Genomic DNA, 20,255 nt, shown 5'->3' with positions numbered 1-20,255 from the left:
TTCTCACTGCCGCAAGAACAAGTACCTAGCCAATAAAAAGCAATCGAGGATCAGCGACATTTTTTTAGGTAATTTGTTTATTTTCCAGGATTATTGCTATAGAAACCTGTCTCGAGGCAAGCACTTGGTTATCATTTTATTCGTAGACCTCGTTTGAGATTTAGTCTTGTATGTGCCCAATGCCTATGTGGGACCTGTTACGTCCTATACATATCATAATAAAAGGTGTCGGCATTCCTATTCCTAATAGTATTCTTTCTAGTCTGTATATTTGCCAGATGGTTATAAGTCAAATTACTTCATATTTCATAATTATGTTCATGTGGAACCAATAAAATGCCTTATCAGTAGCAACAGTATCTTCTAGAGAAGGCTAACTATTCCGTGAAATATTTTGCTAGCAAGATTTAAAATAAACAGAAGTATTATGTAAAACATAAACTTTATTATTAAAACAACATTATTTTATGCCTTATTCTTCTTAAAATTCTTCCCAGGTTGCCCTTTCGCGGGTTTCTTGTCTTTGTTGGGGTTTATTTGTCCAATCTGTTTCTTCTTCTTGTTCAATTTTTCTTTGAGTTTTGTAGCAGCTGCTACTTCGACTTTTTCAGTAATTTTATTTTCATTTTTGTTTATAGGCTGACTTTGAGGGTTTGGGCTTTGATTTTTCCCTTTCTTCTTTTTGTTTTTCTTTTTGTTTGGACTTTGATTGTTTTGCACGACCTCGGTTTTATTTTGAGTAGGTGTTACAGAGGCGCTCTCGTTTTTTAGACTTGGTGATCCATTAACTGCATTTTGTTTGCCCTTATTTTTCTTATTCTTTTTATTAATATTTTCAGTTTTGGGTTTGTTAGCTGTTTCTGTTTTTCCACCACTGCTATGATTATCTGCATTATTAACCTTTACTTCAGTCGAGCTAGCCATATTTTGTTTATTTTTCTTATTCTTTTTGTTAACATTTTCATTTTGAGGTTTGTTAGCTGTTTCTGTTTTTCCACTACTGCTTTTATTATCTGCATTATTAACCTTTACTTCAGTCGAGTTATCCATATTTTGTTTATTTTTCTTATTCTTCTTCTGGTTTTTATTCTTCTTTTTATTGTTTCCTTTCTTTTCCGTAGATTCAATTGTTTTGACGTCTTGTGCAGCATTGGAAGGGCTAAAATAATACAATTTAATCATCATTCCACATAATTTGAGTTTCATTAACATAGTAATTAATAATAAGCATAGAAGTTATGAAAAAGTAACAATAATGTGGATAAAAAGAAATTGAAACGAGTGGAACGCCCAAGAGCCGACATACAATGGCGATGACAAAAGAAAATTAAGAATTTAAGCTTGAAAATGTTAAGTAACTTCAAGTTAAGAAGAAAGGAATATTTTCTTACCTTGTCTGAGCATCAATTTTGTTTTTCTTTTTCTGTGGCTGACTAGCATCTGTTGGAGCTGATCTTTTAACAGGTGCTTGTTTAGTATCTTCCGTTTTAGGCGTTTCTTCTTCTGTTTGATCATCACCATTTTGTTTCGCCTCAATGTCCTCATCATCTTCATCTTTAAATGGCTCCGGCTTAAAAACAACATCACATCAGACATGTGTTCAAATATAACTATGGTAACATTAAGGTAATGAAATGTTTTCTATACTTACAATAACATTGGAGAACTTTTTAAGTTTTGCAACAAAGAATCCATCCATGTTGTGGGTATGAGGATAGAACCTTCTAGTATGTTTCAGGGAAGGGTGGAATCTATGATGCCTATATTTGACAAAACCTTCCGTACCAAAATCAAGTCCTGTAGGTACTAACTTGACGTTTCTACGTTTTAATGCGTAGTTTACTACCCATTCATTTTCCTCAGGAAGAATGGAACAGGTTGAGTACACAATGTAGCCACCTGTACTAGACTTCGCACTACAACAGTCGATGGCTGCTAGAAGGAGCTGCCGCTGTATATTGAAACATCTCTGAATATCTTTTTGATCTTTCGTAGTTTTCACGCTGGGGTCCTTAGCAATAACTCCTGTACCTGTGCATGGAGCGTCTAATAGCACCCTGTCGAACCCTTTCATCACGTTAGGGAACTCTCTTCCATCATGGTTGCAAAGGACAGAATTAGCTACTCCAAGTCTATGAAAATTACCAACAATTGCCTTCGTTCTTTCTTTATTGGCGTCATTAGCGAATAAAACACCAGTATTCTTCATTATTGCTGCAATATGAGATGCTTTACCACCAGGTGCAGCACACATGTCTAAGATCCTCTCATTCTCTTGTGGTGCTAAAGCCATTACAGGTAAGAAACTGGAAGCACCTTGCAAGATATAATGGCCGGCTAAATATTCAGGTGTTGCACCAATTGGCACTGTTGAGCTGTAAACAACTAGACCTACTTTACTCCATTTACCAACAGGATCTAGGTTCACTCCCCTATTGATCAGAGCCTGAGCCAATTCTCGCCGTCTAGTTTTAAGACTGTTTGTCCTAATTGTCACTGGACGCGCGACTTCACTGGCTTCTAGAAATTCAATCAACTCTTGCACAGGGAATATCTGCATGAGTATCTCCATTAGGAATTCATTATAACTATAATATGTACATAAATCTTGTAGAAGTAAGTCTGTATATTCACAACGTGATCTGCCTTCCTCTTTTAAGTTACTGAAGTTACCAAGGACATGGATAACATCTTTAATCCTTTGAAGAACATCTTGGAGGCTAGTTGGATTCTGTAATTCATGCTCACTTGGGAATGCAAAAACATCTTGTTTAGCAATATTAAGTTGCATTTCTTCCTCAGATAGCTTCTTATCTTCTTTCTGCTTTTTCTTTAATTTAATGTTTGCCTTTTCTATTGGCAGCATGTCATCATCGTCATCATCATCATCATCACTGCCTTTCTCTTCATCATCAGAATCGGAATCATATTCCAATTTATTACTACTTTCATTTTCATCCTCTGATGTGGCATCACCATTTTCAACGTCAGAATCTTTAAATAAGTCATCAAGAGTTCCTACCTGAAATTATAGAAAAGTTGGTATTCAATTATGAAAACAGTATATTAGCAACATATTCTTTATAGGAGTTGGTCAACTTCAGATCATCTATTATAGGAATCATAATATTATGAATGCCGAGTCTGCTTCATTGAAGGCAGTAATTAATTAACAGAAGCTATACATATAACATCACTGTATGATTAATAGGAGCAGAGCAGCAATGAATTATGTTATATAAACCAGGGAGAAATAACTGCTTTTATTAGCTTACATCATGTGAAATTAAGTTATGGGTTACAGCTAGTGGTATAAAACCGCTAATGCTTACCTTGTATTTTTCTCCACCTGCTTTTTTCTTTCCAGCCTTATTCTTAACATTTTCTTCAACATCCGATTCTTCTTCAGCTTCTGATTGTTCCGATACTTCTGATCCATCATCATCAACATCATCGTCTCCTTCTTCACTGTCACTGTCAGCTGCTACTGGCTTTTTTTGCTTCTTAGAAACTTTCTGCTTTGGTTTCAGCCATTCTTTGTTTTCATCTGTAAAACCTGTGGAAAAGTTCAGTCACATAATTTATTTAAAATTATAGAATAGATGGTCTCTTTTCAAGATATAGTATTTTGAGAAGCCTTCAATGTGTATGGATTCATTATGCATGGAGACGGGTAAACGGGCAAGTAATAATTAGGCAATGAGCAATAACTATATTAAAAATATAATAAATTATGGAAACAATAAAATAATAGCTTATTATACCTTTAGCAATTTCTTCATCGGAATCATTTTCATCATTATCAAGAACAACTTCAGTTTGCTTAGCAACATTTTTCTTTGCCTGTTTCAATGCTTTTCTCTTCTCTACTATTTCTGCCTTCTTTTTCGACCTCTTTGCTGCCCTCTGTTTCTGCCTATGTGTAAGCTTTTTCTCTGTGGTAGTCTCGTCTATGACTGTAAAGTTATGGGTATGATTATTGCACAGACTTCATTGTTTCTACACAAATCACAACATACTTAAGTCATGGTTACATTCATTATATTTAGCAGAAATTTCACGAGATGAGAGCAAATGCAATTGATTTTAAAATGTTTACCCGCATAATTGACACAGTATTTAAATTATAGTGAAAACTAAATCTGGAAAACAATAAAAGCTCTAAATTATGTTACAGTTGAGTTACACTTGCATGCCTAATGAGGAAATTTAAAACTTTTAAATAACAACATAACCTCACAAAATATATAATAAAATTACTAAATGTATGTACTATAATGTACTAATTGTGCACACTGCACTGCGTATAAAGGTATTAGAAATCAAAATAATAGTTTTGTAATTAATGATGTTACAGGTTACTTACGTAGCTCCTTTTTGAATACTGGGTCCGGTTGCTTGCGCGCTTTTCTACCGGGTCCTTTTTTAACTTTCTTGGTTTCATCAAACTTTGCTTTTCGTCCCATAGTGAACTACTTTTCGTAACTTTTCAGTCTTAATACGTACGACAAGATTACAAGAATTACTTTACAATACTCCTTTGAAAATTACCACATGTAGCACGCTTTATTTTATAAATTTAACCACATGTGCCCGTCTCACTACAACTACTGTAAAGGTTGACAGTTGACATTTGACAGCATTTGGTCGAGAAGGGATGTATACTGATTACTAAAAAAAAAGATCATATCTGAACAGACTTCCGATGGAGTACATTTTCCTAGGGTATTTAGAAATTAATGTACATAACCAGAGTATAATTATAATAGGAGCATTTGATTTACTGAGAGCTAATGATTCATATCCCGAACTCTGTCTTGCAAGTGCAAGAACACTTTGACGGGAATACATTTTAAAACAAAATAAATACTAAGTTAAAACTTTTGGTGTTAAAATGTACCAGATATCATCATCAAAATTCATTGTTCCCTTAGTAAAATTTAATGTCTCTCCCTAAAATTAGGGGACATAAGATGGAGCGTGAGCGTTTAAAAAATAAATTCCTGTAAATAGTGGAATCAAACATTCACTTGTCGCACTGTCCCAGGGTACGAATGAGGTTAACGGTGCGACCTCATGGAGTCGCTCGTCGCTCGTTTCCAGCAACAAATATTATGATCACGTGACCCCATTTTAAATTTCCCGCGACTCTGAAAGTCGCTCGTCATTCGTTTGCAGCGATAAATCTGGTCAGGACGCGGCTTTGCGTTGCTGATTTTTTTACCACATTTGTAACTCGTGGTAGTGATACAAACGAAAGAAATAGCATTGCATAAAAATAACGATATAATGGTGTTTTATTTTTCGATGACATTATTTACGGGAATTAATATGAAAACCTTTGCAGCACCACTTTTATATCGACTCGTCTCGCAGCTCACTCTCGATCGTTTTTCTTTTAATTGCTCTATTCTATTGTGTATTCATTATCTATGATCTTTTCCCAGGGACAAAGCTCGACGAGCATTTTCAACATTTTCAGCTTTGTCGCTAGTTTTCCACCGACCATATTTTGTCACTTTTTCGAGACGCGGAAAATTTAAAATAAGGTCACGTGATCCGATTTGTCGCTGCTTAAAGGTGTAGCTTCATGGAGTCGCTCGTCGCTCGAGCGGCTGTATGAAACCACACCTTAATGATAAAATAATCCCACAACAGTTTAGTTAATTTAAATCTACGTCTCTATTGACAAAGGTTCGCTCGACGACGACAAACCTTGACTTTGACAGATGTTGGATTTTGCTAAAATTTCATCATTTTACAAGTGACAGCTGTGGACTGTGATACTTATTGGTGAAACTGAGAAAGGGGAAAACATTACACATACATCATGGAATTCTTGTAAATATGGTTTATTGGGACTAGTCATAACCGCACTCGAAAAAGAATATTATTTACAATGGTTTTAGCACAGAGTCGCTGTTTAACTCGTAAAATTCTTTTTACGAATCCTGTTTTCTTCAAGTAAGTTGTATTGATAAATACAAAATGTAAAAACAACAGGTCAACTGTTGAATTTAAGTTTCATAATATTATGAAACATGCTTTCTTACGAGGCTAGATTTATCATCAACGCTAAACTCTTCCTGTAGTTTTCAGGGTCATTACGTAAATAGACAAAACGACGTTGGATGTCATTGTCATGGCACTGACTTTCGGAAAAGAACTTTCATAGGTCTTCCCAAATTTTCTCGAACCAGGGAATATCGCGGGAGACAGCTGGTTGGGTAAGTCTAACATGCTTATAACCTTACTTTAATATTGTGTTTATAATAGTCTATTTTTGCATTAACATAGGTACCAGGGTCAGATCAATAATTTCAGTACCTAAATACTTCTAAAAATATGATTTTAAGATTTGTTCCTATAATTATTTCATTGCCATGCCCTATTTGTGTCCATTTCAAACATATTTGCATAATTCCTTCACTCAATTATTGTCAGTTCAATAATTTGACATAATTTGCATAATGTGATTATCTTGCTCTCATGATGAGTTAGTTAATAGATATGGTGTATATTTTGGCTATGTATAAAATATTTTCATGGTTTTTTTCTTTCTAATAACTTTATAATGCCACTTTTTTTTTAAATAATATAGTGACAATACTGGCCCTGTCCTACATCTTGGAGTTAAGGCATCTTACCAAGTCAGGAAGGACTAAGATTCTTTTTATTTTTATTAATGTATTTTATTTTGTTTCAGACATACAATGGATCAAATGTTTGAAGTTGTATCAGATGTTGATAACTATCACAAATTCCTTCCATGGTGTAAGAAGTCTATAGTATTCAAAAGAAGTCCAAACAATCTCAAAGCAGATTTAATCATTGGTTTTCCACCAATTAACGAATCATATACTTCAAATGTCACTCTAGTCAAACCGCACTTGGTCAAAGCTGAGTGCATGGATGGCAAGCTATTCCATCACATGCTGACTCTCTGGCGGTTCAGTCCAGGGCTCAAAAGAGAACTGCAGTCTTGTGTCATTGACTTTCAAATTACTTTTGAATTCAAGTCTGCATTCCATTCACATTTGTCAAATCTGTTTTTTGACCAAGTGGCCAGGCAAATGGAATCAGCTTTCATTGCTGAAGTAGGAAGACGTTATGGCCCAGCTACAATGCAACCTAGAAATTTACTGCTCAATCAGCCAATTAAGAGTTGACACCAAGTATGTCTAGACAATAGTTAAATTTAATAAAAATGTGAAAGTGTAAATGTATTTATTGTGATGTCTTGTTTTGATTACTGTGATTAAATTAAAATTTGTTTTTGTAGAAGCTGAGCTTCACAATTGTTACCATTTCAAATTTATTGGTAAATAAATAAACTATTAAGTATTTTAAATGGTGTTTAATTTACATTTGTCCACATTGTGATATAGTTACAGGTATTTTTGGTTTGTTATTAGGTCCTGTTGGCACATTTTCTATTTTTCTCATAACTAGTAGTCCGTCAATAACTCTTCCAAATACAACATGCTTATTATCTAGAAAGTTGCACTTAGCACAAGTAATAAAAAATTGGCACCCATTTGTGTCTTTTCCACTATTAGCCATAGACAGCAGGCCTGGGGAATCATGTTTCAATGCAAAATTTTCATCAGCAAATGTGCTGCCACCATAAATACTCATAACACCTGTACCATCCCCCTGAAAATTTATCAAGTATAAATAAACTTGTCCTTAAAAACATTACAATTTTTAATTATTCAGCAGTGTTATAAATAGGTACTTACATTCACAAAATCACCTCCTTGGATCATAAAATCCTTAATTACCCTATGAAATGTCGCTCCCTTATAACCAAGGGGTACCCCGTCTCTTCTATATTCGCCGGTACAAAATTCTCTGAAGTTTTCACTAGTTTTGGGTACGACATCGGCAAACAGTTCGAAAATCATACGGCCTATTTCCTGTAAAGTTTGAAGAATATGCAAATGAAGAAATGACGAAAATAGAGGATTCACTATTACTAAGAACACTATGCAATGCTTACTGTAGTCCCCACGGTTATATCGAAAAAAACAACGGGATTGTTGGGGTTCCGAAGTTGAGACTGAATCTGATTCCAAGTCGGCATTTTCGATATTTAATACGCACAGAATTATTCAAGTATTTCAAACAAGTAATCGGCACAAAACATTTGCTCAAATATTTCCCTATTGTGCTTTTTTAATTATTTAAAATCAAAGTGAAGTTAGCAATTATGTTTATAACCTAAAACGATACATGTAAACAACCAGGCTACTAACAGAAACATAGATAATACCAAACAGAAATAACAGACAAGGCAATGATAAAATAAAACGCATTCTTATCCTTTTTGTTATTTTTAGTTATTTTCATATATTATCTAGGGTAAAACCACAGATGGTTATTCCTTTTTATGATTTTAAAAGTATCAAAAATTATATAGCCATAACAAAATAATTATCTATTTATTTAATATTTATTTATTTAAACAAAAGGCTAGTGCTCAAAGCACACACGAAACTTCCGTAATGTCAAACTTTGAAATTGCTTGTATAAAAAAAAACGTGATGTTGTGATGAAAATGCGGTTATTGTGAGAATTATAGTTGTTTTTAAATTTCATATCTCATATATCATATGTAAGAGATACGCTACGATGCCAGCCTAAGTAAAAGTTTGGTGCTGTGTGGCAAGATAATCAAGACTAGCAATTTAGTAAGGTACTCTTTTTTGTTTTACTACTGAAATCGGCAATAAATTGCTATGGAGGAGCAACAGTCTTTCGTTGATTATTACGAAGTATTGGAGTGTGAAAGGACAGCTACGAGTGATGAATTAAAAAAGAATTACAAACGTTTGATATTATCCTCACATCCAGACAAAGTGAAAAGTGAAAATGACTCCAACTTTCTTAAAATTCAAAAAGCGTGGTCTGTTTTAAAGAATCCATTAAGTAGGAAACAATACGATGCTGTGCTTAGTTGTCAGGAGAACAGTGAATGTTTACTTTATGATACTATATCTATATCAGAGATGAAGTTGGAGTGTAGTGATATTTTCAGCTATCCTTGTCGATGTGGTGGGACTTATGTGTTAGAAACCAGTGAACAGACAATGCCTGAAGTAATCATTGGATGTGATGAATGCTCATTTTCCATTAAAGTAATAAAATCACCATGAAGTCTGAAATTGTTCATACAAAATGTTCAAATAATTAGTTGTTATATTTCGGTTACATTCTTTGCAAAGCTGACTGTATTTGTAGATTTTTGTTGCCGAAAGTATGAATTAAGTCAGTTCCCAAATTGTACCTTATTAATTTATTGAGATTAGACCTATTTAATATTTTTGTTATATTCTTCAAAATAGGATATATATTATTCATAATATTCCATTTAGGAGTTAACGAGTAAGAATCACATACTATATTATTGATGTTTATCTTATGTAAATAAAAAAATATTTATGCAATAGCCTTGTTTTATTATATTCATAAAAAGAATTTATCACTTTAATCCATATTATCTTATTCCTGTTGTCTATTTGTACATTTTTAAATGACTTCTAAAGAAAGAGGTTACGCTAGCATATATACAGTTCTATGTAAGCTTTTTAAATGTTTTTTTTTTAATTTATGTTGAACCCAGTGATTTTATCCATAGAAAATCTCATGAGAACAATGTTTTTTTTTTTATTAAATACAATATGGTGATATAATATTCCTTTTCAAGGGTGTCCATATGTTTGGTCTAGAGATTTGAAAAAGTAACACACTCACTTACATGAGAGTTTTATATTACTTGTATGTTATAAGTAGGATATCAATAAAATTTGAACCACCTGTTTAAGTCTAAAAGCAAAGAATACTGAATTCAAAAAGATTTTATGTCAATTTATTTAGTACACTCCATTGCTTAAAAATAGACATTCAGCATATAACCATTATATGTTTCAGTGGTATATTTGATTTGGTTATCTTTATCATTACTGTTTAATGTGAGTTTTTAGACAAGAATATACACCAGTTGAAGGAGAATAGAAGTCCAGAAGGAATATAATTTGATTATAGGAGAAAAGGGTTTTGTTTACTAAAAAGAATATTTTATCATTGAAGTCATCCATTTGGTAAAATAATGTAAACACATGCAGAATTTTCATAATGCCATTTATTTCGTGGTTAGAGCTAAGCTAGTAGGTACATAAATACAAGGTTTGACAGAGTACAATGATTTATATATTATGGTTAACTCGTAAAATAAAAAAAACTACATCTAATAAATTTTGTACAGGGTAAAATAACTATATTATTACCATTTCGAAAATAATTTTAATGCAGAAATAAATTAGGTGCTAGCAACATTTCAAATATTTTATACATTACAAAAGATCTAAACTATCACATCAAGTGAATTATAATTTCGTATTATTTCGCTTTTTACAAATACTTCATTGGCAAGATACTAAATTTATACATAAATTCATTGTAATATCTATAGAGAGTGAAGGAGTAGAGAGATGATAAAATATTACCAGAGTCAGAGGAATTCAAGCAATTTGCCTTACTAATACAATAGCAAATTGTCCCATTAAATTACTCATATCACCACCTCGTGCGATGCTCTTAAAACACGGCAGGGTAGTAATTCATTCTCATGTAACAGCAGTAAAATAATATTTCACAAGCACTCATTGAGATTACGATCTATTCGATAACCAATAGTTATGTGTTCCCACACATTGAAACTTTAAATTATAGCCATACACAAAATATATACACATTGTGCACATGTTTGTACTTTAAAATTAGATGCACATAAATATGTCATTGTAGTCCAATAAGGCAGTCACTAATCATACACTCTGCAGCTTGTCGGTTTGTCTATTCTAATAACCAACCACTTCACCATTTTGAATCAGCACAGTCTCACTTTGTTGACGCATCTATCCATGAAGTTCCTTTTTCTTTTCGTCTGTGTAGCAGCGTCTAAAGGCGTGGGCAGAGATAGTTGCGTGTGCATTTGTTCGTCGGCTTCTAATATGCCTTCGCAGCTACGGCATCTACGCGAAGTTTTTTCCACTTCATTCCCATCTAGGTTATCACTACTTTCAGATAACCTCTCTGGTAGACTACATAGCGATTTTTCTGGAGATGCTTTCTTAGAAGTATTATAACTAGTGGGTAATTGTTCGCAGCTTTGTGAGGTGGCTGATAAAGCTTTATCCAAGGAGGATTGGCGGCTTCTTCGTGGTCTGAAAGTACAATAAACATAAATTAAAAAAGTTGCTTAATTTCATATTGCCGTTTTCGAGAACGGTGGCGGTATGAAGTGAACGCATACTGTTAAGGCTGGTTCTGGGTAGCGGGATAGAAAGTTTAGTGAGGAAACTTTGTACCACCAGTGGGTTACAATAACTTACCTAACAGGCGGCAGTTTGTGTATGGGCGCTTCTAGTCAATCTGCTTTATCGCTCCCTCGGCTTTCGCAGGAAGCCATGCGTTGGTAGTTCGGTGGTCCTCGTCCGATAGTGGCGGTTCCAGGTGTTTGCGTGTCACCGCGGCCTCTCAGTGGACCGTCAAGGCGATTGGCGATATTTGACTTTCCTCGGAGGAAACTGAAAAGGAATTGCGCTTAGTCAGAATAAACATAAAACTAGCCTAGCTTTATGAGGTGATTAGTCACAGTCTTTAATCAATATGTTTTACTTGTAGAATAATTGTAATCACCTTTCTAATTTATCAACACATGCATCTTGGTAATCATGAATCCACCGGACTCCATTGAAATGACAAACTGCTCTCATGTCCTCTGGAAGCTCTTCAGCTTTAGGCCATTCGAAGTTATCGATAATTGGTACAATATTGCACTGTGACTGTAAGGCTGCTACTGTCTCCTGTAAAAAAAAAAACAACAGTATGAGTAAATTATACTACTAAATTATTTTAACTGTTAGATAATGATGTTTCACGTTTAATTATAAATATGAATTCAACTTACCCTGTGAACCCAGTCTTTTCTATCGCTGTCTGTTTTACACCTGTCGAGTGCATTTGGGGTAAGAACGAGCAAGAAGTGTTTCGCCTGCCTTATGCTCTGCAGCAGATTGTTGTCAAACTTGCCAGCTTCCAGTCGCTCAACGTCTATGAACACTGTAAATCCTCGGAGTTGAAGATGGACTTTGAGCAAACTTGCCAACTGCGAACCGTTAGATCTTCGGTAGCTAACGAAAACATCCAAATTTTTCTCCATGTTTTCTTCGCCTTTGCTTGGTAAACTGTTTTCGTATTCTGAAAAGAAAAAATAATATTTTTGTTATTTAAAATATACATGTGTAATCATAACTTAATTCATAGTAATTAACATTTCCAACACTTCAAGGGTCTGCTAAGATTTGCAAGTTCTATTTTTAAATATACAGTCAAGTTCTTTACCTTTAATTGCATTCAAAATTCTTAATCTATGTATACTATTGACAATGCGACATTCGTTTTCCAGTTGTTCATCACTTAGTCCCCGAATAGATTCCTTGTCAACGCCAGCGTTTAACATGGAATATGTATAAATAGTGTATTCGGGACCGATGCCTTGCAGAAAATCATTAAGACTACTTGTGTCTCTTGAAGTGTAGTCAGCCATTTTCTTGAGTTGTTGAAGTTCTCTCGTGAATCTGAATCATAAAAAAGCTCGTTAGAATACATGTTCGTTTTAAAGCACTAATTATTTAAAAGTTAAGTGTGTGTTTATTTGTTTAATTACCTTTTCCGTCTGATTCCATTTTGCAGACCAATGTCCTCCTTAAGATTTTCTTCAGTTATCTGTAGTAACAAATCTCCATCAACTTTACTTTCATAAAAGTTTGTGGCATATTCTGAGAAACCTATTTGCTTTACCCACTCTCTTACGTCTTCAATAGACCATAAAGGAACTTGTTGAGATAACTTATGAGGCACTTCCTCGCCAACTAGCCGTAAGGCTTGTGCTGCATATTTAGAAGCGACTGCATTCGGACAGCTAGCTACTTTTTTCAATGATTCAATAGCTCCAATTTCTCGAAATATTTCCGTGTTTCCTTGTTGCTTCTTTATTCCAGCCTCCATGCAAAAGTGGAAAGCTGCTAAATTTCTCGCTTCTTCTCTTTTGGAACTTAATACTGGCACTAATCTTTTTAACCAGTTTTTACTCTGACCATGGGCGTGTGCAAGATTTGATTTGGCAAATTCTGACGGATTGTGCGAGGTTACGAATGGTTCTACTAAATTCAATGTGCCTGATTTAAGAACTGCCGCCTCTATTTCTTTGTTAGCAACTAAAACTGCAATGGCTAAACAGGCATAGTACTTGATGTTGTCATCGTTGTGAAAAGCTAATGGGAAGAGCCACATCGGTACTTTCCTTTTAATCATCGCTTCTTGGTTTTCAGCTCCACCATACAAGGATAAATTAGCAAGTGCAGTTGCGCAGTGCCTTAGTGTTTCCACATCATTTTTCCTGCATTCAAACAAGACTGCGTCTAAACCTCCCAATTTAATGACGTCACCGCATGTGCTTTCACTGTGTTTGAATAGGTGTTCCAGTATTCCGGTACCTGTTCTTGAATGATCAACTGAATTAGCATGTTTTGAACAAGAACAGGCGACATTGACTACTTTTTCAAGACCGTTTTCTACAACATGAGCTCTGTTTTCAGTTGTGAGACATTGTTCAAGCAGTTTTGCTGAAGAGAACTGTAATTCCGGGTTATTATACTCTAAACAATTGGCCATTAGTATGTCAAGCCCACCAGATTCTCTTAGTGTGTTACACAGAGAATACCCGAGTTCATGGCCGTACGTTGGCACCGCCCATGCTCTTCGTAACATGTCATTCAGTTTCTTGAAATGAACTGATGCATTTTTCATTTCTATTTGATTATTTTTTATCGACGTAATAAATGCATTCATTCTTGATGAATATTTTTGTATGGCCATTTCTACATCTTTTTGATTTGAATTGCTGTTAAGCTTGTCCAAATCTTCGAACGTTAAATTTGTAAGATCTTCGTCACCTGGCTTTATTGTTCCATTTAATAATTGACTCATCTAAAACAAAACAGATCATAAAATAAATATTATGTAGCTTTTACTAAAATATTTAGTCTTGATACCAATATGATCAAAACTTATAAATACTACATGTGAAGTACATTATGATTATCTTGTTGTTATTAGGTACATATTTGTAAATAGGACTCACCCACACTTCAATATTATGTAACAAATGAATCATTTACAATTTCGGTACATGGTCGGTTTACTTGCAGCTTTACAAAATAATAGGAAAATATTACATACATAATATTTAAAAACACCGTACTTACTTGGGAGCTGGTGTGAAGAGTGGATTTGGTTGATAGGTTTTTACTGGAGATCGTCATATTGGAGTGAGCAACACTGGAGTGCTCCTTGTGACTAAACATTCCGCTGGAGGTAACTGTCTGACGAGCTTGAGCAGAAGCCATAGACATCTTCTCGGCGCTGAAGGCTTCTGTCTGTAGTCTTGAACTTGTAGCTGACATGTTATTTGCCTCTTGTGCTGTTAGTTCACCGGCTTTCAACGAACGTTGCTCCTAGAAAATCACATGTCACACGTTATTTCATGACGTAATTATACACAATAGTCACTTAAAATTCCGTTTTGCGTAATTTTGTTTTAAATAGGGTATAGATTTGGTTTCTAGTAAAGTAACAATGTTATTATAGCTGACGTCACTAAGGAATTTATACACTATATTATTCACTAAGTAAATATTTGATAGTTACACCAATAGCGATACGGAGTTTTGGTCTTAAACGACGCTTTGAAGACATGCTTGTATTTTAATAAAATCACTACACGTTCCTCCCGGAATGAAAACTACTTTTATACTGGTCAACAGACCACGTCACGACTCGGATTGTACGTCCTATAAACTAGAGTTTCTATTGGATTTTGGCCAAACGTATGAAATTCGTGCGGATTCTGTGAGTTTGGAAGTTTGTGTACACACGTCACTTGTTTTGGAGGTTGTCTTAGAAATTTTCCTAGGGAATGTACTCTCACCAAAGGATTTTGCGGCTGCGGATGAAAGCGTGCTAGGACGCCGCGGTGTACGGGCCACGGGGCGGACCCCCCTCCCGCAGACATTCTGATTCTAAATTTAAAACGGACTATTCGAGTACTCGTGCGCACACGCGCAATAATTGACTTCCGCGTGTGCTCGCGCGCACGACGTTCAGGCACTGACTGAGGGCAGCGTGGTTCAGTTATTGCGGCGATAAGCGACTGAAGATAAATGAGCTCACCGCCTTAGGCGATCCTCCGCGTCGCAGCATCCTGCCAGTCCATGCGATGATACGCGAAGCCATACTGTTACACCATGCAATCGTGGCGATCGCGTAAATTTAAATAACGTTCACATTTTTGATGTTATCGTAGCAAGAAATCCCACAGTACTGAGCGCTTGGTAGCACTAAAGGCGGTTCTCTACAATATCGATCGTCGCATACACGCGAGGTCACGTCCTTCGGCGCGCCTTTTTGGCTCCACAGACGATATTACCAGACGCCCCGAATGGGGTAGTTGTCCGCCCGACGACTATACTTTTAATAACTATTAATTATGTACCACAACTTAACTCTCAAAAGGTTTATTCACGCCGATTGTTGTTAAATGTTTCGTATAATATAAATTACACTTGGTAGTAAAAAGTAAATATTACTCACTTGAAGCGATGCTGCATTTTGTTCTGCGGTAAGACCCTCGGCTTGCAGTAATCTGTGAGATGCACTCGCTGCGCTACGTTCGGCGTATTGTAATTCCCCATGCTGCACTCGACGCATTTTTGTACTGTTAGACGCAGATCTTGAAGCACTGTATCCATCGGCGACGACCCGGGTTGAGCTTGCGGATGTTACCCGTGCTGCACTATATTTGAGCTCATTGCTAGCTGCATTAGCCCCAACAACCGCAGTGTTGCTGGATAACAATGATGGTTTTTCTGTTATTGGTGGTGGTGTGTCTGATTCTGGGAATGTGACTAATGGGCCTTCGCCTGAGAGTTCACCCATGTCACTCATATCACCCATGTCGTCCATTTCACTCAGATCTCGAATGACGGGCAAATTCCGGTCCCCCATATCATCTTGATCGACTATGTTCTCCATTGAACTTCTAAATCTGGAAGAATTATTTTGTAAATTAATTAAAAACTTGATTACCTTTTTAAGAAATTACTTATAGTTCCGCGCGAAAAGGGTTACACGAAAACTGTACTGTTTCTATTGTTTGTCGGCGTGGTACTGAAAACATAGAGTAGAGAAACAGCGGGTGGGAATTGGCGGAGAGCCAAGGTCACTCAGGTGAGCTCGCTCGTACAGGTTCGTGGGTAATGGCAAAAGAATCTTTAATGTTCTCAGGAAACCGTCTGTGTTAAACACTTATTGACCAAACAAAAATTGGCACGTTATGGATTTTCTTAAATAAGAAATAGTATCGAAAGAAAATCATCTTACTTCAACGACTTACCTTTGGCCGAAATTTTTCGCTGCGGAGTTGCTAAGGTTCTTCATTTCAGAAATAGAACTTTTGAGTTCAGTTAAATCAGACTTCATAGAACTTGCTTTTCTCTCGGTTGTGGCCATGTGCGCCAGTCGTTGCGATGAGCTTTGCAGCCTTTGGCTCGATGACGCACTGCTTGAAGTCGTGCTGGATACCATCTATAAGAACAAGTATTTTAACTGATTACAAAGTACATAACTATTACGGTACAGAAACTACTCTATTAGTAATTAACCTTTATGTAATATTTTAGATTTTAACAATTTCTTCTAGCACGGGCTCTTATGTATTATTCCTTACAACACGTTATCTAGACTAGGAGTGTGGAGGAGTTCAGTGCCAATGCTAGAAAAGATTTTTGGTTTGGGCGTCACACGTCTTGGCGCACCTACACGAACGAAGTAAATAAAGCCAGGGCTATACAAAATAGATATGTAAAAATAACATTTTAATATTAGAACAAGAACAAAAAAAATGCTGATTGTTGTAGGTAAGTTTATTAATCTGTATGAAAATATCTATTTGTGAAGGTTGTTAAATCTTAAGTGGATTATTAATGAGTTTTCGTTGAAACAATTGAATTTAATCACACAATCATAATACGATAAGGAAATCTATTCATGTCGCAGTTCATAAAATCATGACTATTTAATTAACATACACAGAACGCTATATGACTGTTGACTATAATAGACTTCGTAAAATAGTACCATATTTTGGCATTGAATACTGTGATTGAGAAGCGAAAAAATGATTCAGCGTGTGTGGGCGGGCGGGATGCAACAAATCATGCCCTTGAACCTCTTGCGTACTTGACGGTCCGAATGTTGTAGACCCGTTAGCGACGGTTGTATTTCATTGCGTGGGAGTTCCACTCAATTCGCTTGTGAGTACAGTACATAAATATATTTTCAAAAAAATAAATAAACAGTATCGAAATTGAATTTTAAGATATGCTTAATTTTAGATTGATTTTTTAAAGGCGAAGCAATGATTGTATGGTGTCATGAATCGATGCTGATTCAGATTTTTTATCATTTTATTTTAAGTATTAATAGTTTCAACAAAAAAGTATTCGTGGAACGACAGTTCTGTCTAACAAACAAGTAGTTTAGTGTGACAAGTGACATAATCGTGTTATAAGGTGACAGGAGGCCCTTAGGGCGGGTGGTGAAATCACGTAGTTTGTCGTCCTACGTTACAACATGTCGTTTTACACTTGGCTCCCTGCCAATGGTCCACTATGTCAGTTCACATTCACTCGCAGCTGATATCCGATCAGATACCTACCTACTTCTCTCGTGTACATTATGTTTTTGTTTTTACTAAAGAAACTAAGAAATGTCTTTGTTCTGAGAGTGGTACGGCTGTAGTCCGACTCGTACATTCAACAAGCACTTTTAGTCGCAATCTATAATAATCCCGCCATTTGTTTTATTCGTGCTAATTCCGAAACAAAGGCAAACTAATTTCGTAATTATGCATTCTGGCGACCTCGTTGTGCTAGTGGAACCGACAATAGATACAACATCTTGCCGGCGGCGTTGAGTCGCATTTGCGTTAAAATTTTATTTTTCCCGTAACTCGCGTTGGGCGAATTCAAAATAAACATACACTGTTTTATAAACCGAGGTCGAGGCTAAAACAACTCACTGTCTATATTTAAACCTAAAATTCTGTTCAGAATTTCCTAAAATGATTTTATCTGTAGATTTAAATATAATCTATTTCTAAATCTGATTTGATTTATTTACCAACGGTTGTTTTACTAAAATTAAATATACAAATTCAAAATACCATGAGGATTTTCATCCGGGAAGAGCTTCAAGATTGTAGTGACTTTAACAATTTATTTCATACAATCGAATCTAATATCAGTTGATTAAAATCGTACATACATTAATTGTGTCTTAATGTAAACAGACTAGTTTCGGTGGCACTATGTTTTACACGTGTTTTCCACGCGGCGGCGGTGTTTGCTTGAAAACGGTGAGGGACACACGCTTTTGTGTTATTTAATAGTTATGTCCGAATGATAATAAACTAACTATCATAGTACCTTTCAATTTGATTTGACATACATACTTATAATTATTTGTGTTGCTAGAAATTACGGGATAAATCTGTTATATTAGATTTGAATGCAGTTTGGTTATTCATGTAATACAAAAAAATATTTTGTTTGGATAAAATAAAACAAAAATGTTCACGCATCGTTTTGATAAACACTCCTTTGTTGTTTTACCGTAGGTCATAAGGTCATGTTATCAATTTTGACTAGAGTGGGCAAGTCCAAACTCGAGAGATAAATGTGTAAATTGTGTTCAGAAATTTGTTTTATAATACTTAGGTATTTTTGGTAAAGTTTTTTACTTCTCGTAAACGACCTCATAAATTTGAAGCGTTTGTTTTTGTAGTTCACCGTTGATGTCGACTACGTCGCAGCGTGAGACAGCCGATGTTTGGTTCCTATGGTGGTTATAGTTTATTACAGTGACTGCGAGTCCTTACAGACTGCAGTTCTGGTGACCTCTTGCGTGACCTTCAGTTTCGTACTTATACCTACTATAAGTTGACCTTCCCATACTGCGTCAATTCTGTGATTACCGTATGAGAACTCGAGCTCAATTGCTATTGGCTCTTTGATACTCACTGTGTCTTAGTTGTTTTTTATTTGTATCATAAGGTTAATCTGTTATTACTGACAACGTGAATGACTCTGTTTTTTAAGTTCAAATGTCATAATTTTCTACATGTATATTGTTGTGAACAATTTTTGATAACATTCTGAAAATGATTCCAGGATATGTTTTGACTATTCATAATTAGAATGCATGCCAACAAGTACCAGTATGTTGTGAAATAAGGCCCTAAATGTATTATAACAAACCACATAGGTACCCATAAAAAAATGTTTGTGTGATGAGCGTGATATAAGTGTAATTTATTTTTAATTATGTATTTATTTAGGAATTTTAAGTACTTATGTTTATCAGATGTCTAGTACTCATAATACAAGCTTCACTTAGTTTGAGACTAGATGGCGTTGTGTGAACGTTGTGGAAAGAAATCCTACCTGTTGTGAGGAAGAGCTGGTGACCTGAGCATTGAGCGATTGGTTCTGGCGCGAAACCAGGCTGCTTTTCTTCAGGTTCTCCATCACGGAAGCCAGGTCTTTGGCGCTGCCGTTCTGTTTCACACTGCTGTTCCCATCCAGAGAAAACTCTGGAATCTGTAACAAAATAGAATGCTTTAAATGATACGTCACGCATAACATGGATATGGTAAACTAATTATGTCTTATTGGAATTATCTCAATTAAAATTACGGTTTGGGTTATTGATATGTTCTCTAAATCGTGAATCTTATGTATGCTGCTTGAAGGCATAAATATCTGAAGCCGCTTCTCCATCATATTTAAACATCGGAAAGTTAAAAGGTACAGGTTTAGTGTTTCTAATGACTGCAGATTGCTTTATTACAATCGTAGGCCAACTTTATTGTTGTTCTAGGAACGCTACGGCAAAATCAGCACAAGGACAATTGACTGCACTTATTGAACCCGTTGAATAAGGTCAAAGGACCCATTGACGGTGTAATGTAATATCAATGCGTGACTCATCGGATAGTCCGGTAAGAGGGCAGCGCTATTAATCAGAAACTCGACTCACGCGCCTGATTGTCGAACGCAAAGACATGCTCG

The 20,255-nt window shown here is 35.6% G+C and overlaps 4 protein-coding genes across 9 annotated transcripts in view; 1 reads left to right on the top strand and 3 right to left on the bottom strand.

Moving 5' to 3' along the window:
• Positions 1-425: 425 nt before the first annotated feature.
• On the bottom strand, positions 426-4,629 carry LOC113505801 (25S rRNA (cytosine-C(5))-methyltransferase nop2). The gene is made up of 6 exons (XM_026888632.1): positions 4,367-4,629; positions 3,765-3,956; positions 3,333-3,556; positions 1,652-3,022; positions 1,392-1,570; positions 426-1,159 (listed from the first exon to the last, which is right to left on the bottom strand). Exons 1-6 carry the CDS (start codon positions 4,464-4,466, stop codon positions 466-468), a joined length of 2,760 nt encoding a protein of 919 aa, XP_026744433.1. The 5' UTR covers positions 4,467-4,629; the 3' UTR covers positions 426-465.
• A 1,081-nt stretch (positions 4,630-5,710) lies between these two features.
• LOC113505808 (coenzyme Q-binding protein COQ10 homolog B, mitochondrial) lies at positions 5,711-7,351 on the top strand. The gene is made up of 3 exons (XM_026888644.1): positions 5,711-5,964; positions 6,093-6,227; positions 6,707-7,351. Exons 1-3 carry the CDS (start codon positions 5,900-5,902, stop codon positions 7,167-7,169), a joined length of 663 nt encoding a protein of 220 aa, XP_026744445.1. The 5' UTR covers positions 5,711-5,899; the 3' UTR covers positions 7,170-7,351.
• Positions 7,342-8,257, bottom strand: LOC113505818 (peptidyl-prolyl cis-trans isomerase H). The gene is made up of 3 exons (XM_026888656.1): positions 8,003-8,257; positions 7,743-7,919; positions 7,342-7,656 (listed from the first exon to the last, which is right to left on the bottom strand). Exons 1-3 carry the CDS (start codon positions 8,084-8,086, stop codon positions 7,363-7,365), a joined length of 555 nt encoding a protein of 184 aa, XP_026744457.1. The 5' UTR covers positions 8,087-8,257; the 3' UTR covers positions 7,342-7,362.
• A 1,869-nt stretch (positions 8,258-10,126) lies between these two features.
• The window catches only part of LOC113505767 (sterile alpha and TIR motif-containing protein 1), a 52,974-nt gene continuing 42,845 nt past the window's right edge, over positions 10,127-20,255 (bottom strand). For 5 of the 6 annotated variants that reach the window (XM_026888579.1, XM_026888587.1, XM_026888595.1 and 2 more), the window contains 10 exons: positions 19,629-19,784; positions 16,520-16,710; positions 15,718-16,171; positions 14,334-14,582; positions 12,734-14,055; positions 12,409-12,644; positions 11,975-12,264; positions 11,704-11,870; positions 11,397-11,591; positions 10,127-11,228 (listed from right to left, as the gene is read on the bottom strand). In XM_026888579.1, coding sequence (XP_026744380.1) covers positions 11,432-11,591; positions 11,704-11,870; positions 11,975-12,264; positions 12,409-12,644; positions 12,734-14,055; positions 14,334-14,582; positions 15,718-16,171; positions 16,520-16,710; positions 19,629-19,784 — 3,225 coding nt within the window. In that variant the 3' untranslated portion in view covers positions 10,127-11,228; positions 11,397-11,431. Of the gene's footprint in view, positions 11,229-11,396; positions 11,592-11,703; positions 11,871-11,974; positions 12,265-12,408; positions 12,645-12,733; positions 14,056-14,333; positions 14,583-15,717; positions 16,172-16,519; positions 16,711-16,787; positions 16,934-19,628; positions 19,785-20,255 lie in introns of those variants that run through there. The other variant, XM_026888619.1, reaches the window with a different exon arrangement.

The sequence above is a fragment of the Trichoplusia ni genome, chromosome 2, assembly GCF_003590095.1.
Source record: "Trichoplusia ni isolate ovarian cell line Hi5 chromosome 2, tn1, whole genome shotgun sequence".
NCBI lineage: Eukaryota > Metazoa > Arthropoda > Insecta > Lepidoptera > Noctuidae > Trichoplusia > Trichoplusia ni.
Note: the sequence above shows the minus strand (reverse complement) of the source record. Positions and strands in the feature narration are given on the sequence as shown.

Bases quoted from the DNA above. Each gene is read 5' to 3' on its own strand.
- LOC113505801 (XM_026888632.1), bottom strand. From the start codon at position 4,466: ATGGGACGAAAAGCAAAGTTTGATGAAACCAAGAAAGTTAAAAAAGGA. The intron at 3,023-3,332 runs GTAAGCATTAGC...CTATAATTTCAG, and splicing joins CAGGTGGAGAAAAATACAAG to GTAGGAACTCTTGATGACTT. The intron at 1,160-1,391 runs GTAAGAAAATAT...GTATTATTTTAG, and splicing joins AAAATTGATGCTCAGACAAG to CCCTTCCAATGCTGCACAAG.
- LOC113505808 (XM_026888644.1), top strand. From the start codon at position 5,900: ATGGTTTTAGCACAGAGTCGCTGTTTAACTCGTAAAATTCTTTTTACG. The intron at 5,965-6,092 runs GTAAGTTGTATT...CTCTTCCTGTAG, and splicing joins ACGAATCCTGTTTTCTTCAA to TTTTCAGGGTCATTACGTAA. The intron at 6,228-6,706 runs GTAAGTCTAACA...ATTTTGTTTCAG, and splicing joins CGCGGGAGACAGCTGGTTGG to ACATACAATGGATCAAATGT.
- LOC113505818 (XM_026888656.1), bottom strand. From the start codon at position 8,086: ATGCCGACTTGGAATCAGATTCAGTCTCAACTTCGGAACCCCAACAAT. The intron at 7,920-8,002 runs GTAAGCATTGCA...CAAACTTTACAG, and splicing joins ATATAACCGTGGGGACTACA to GAAATAGGCCGTATGATTTT. The intron at 7,657-7,742 runs GTAAGTACCTAT...ATAAATTTTCAG, and splicing joins AAGGAGGTGATTTTGTGAAT to GGGGATGGTACAGGTGTTAT.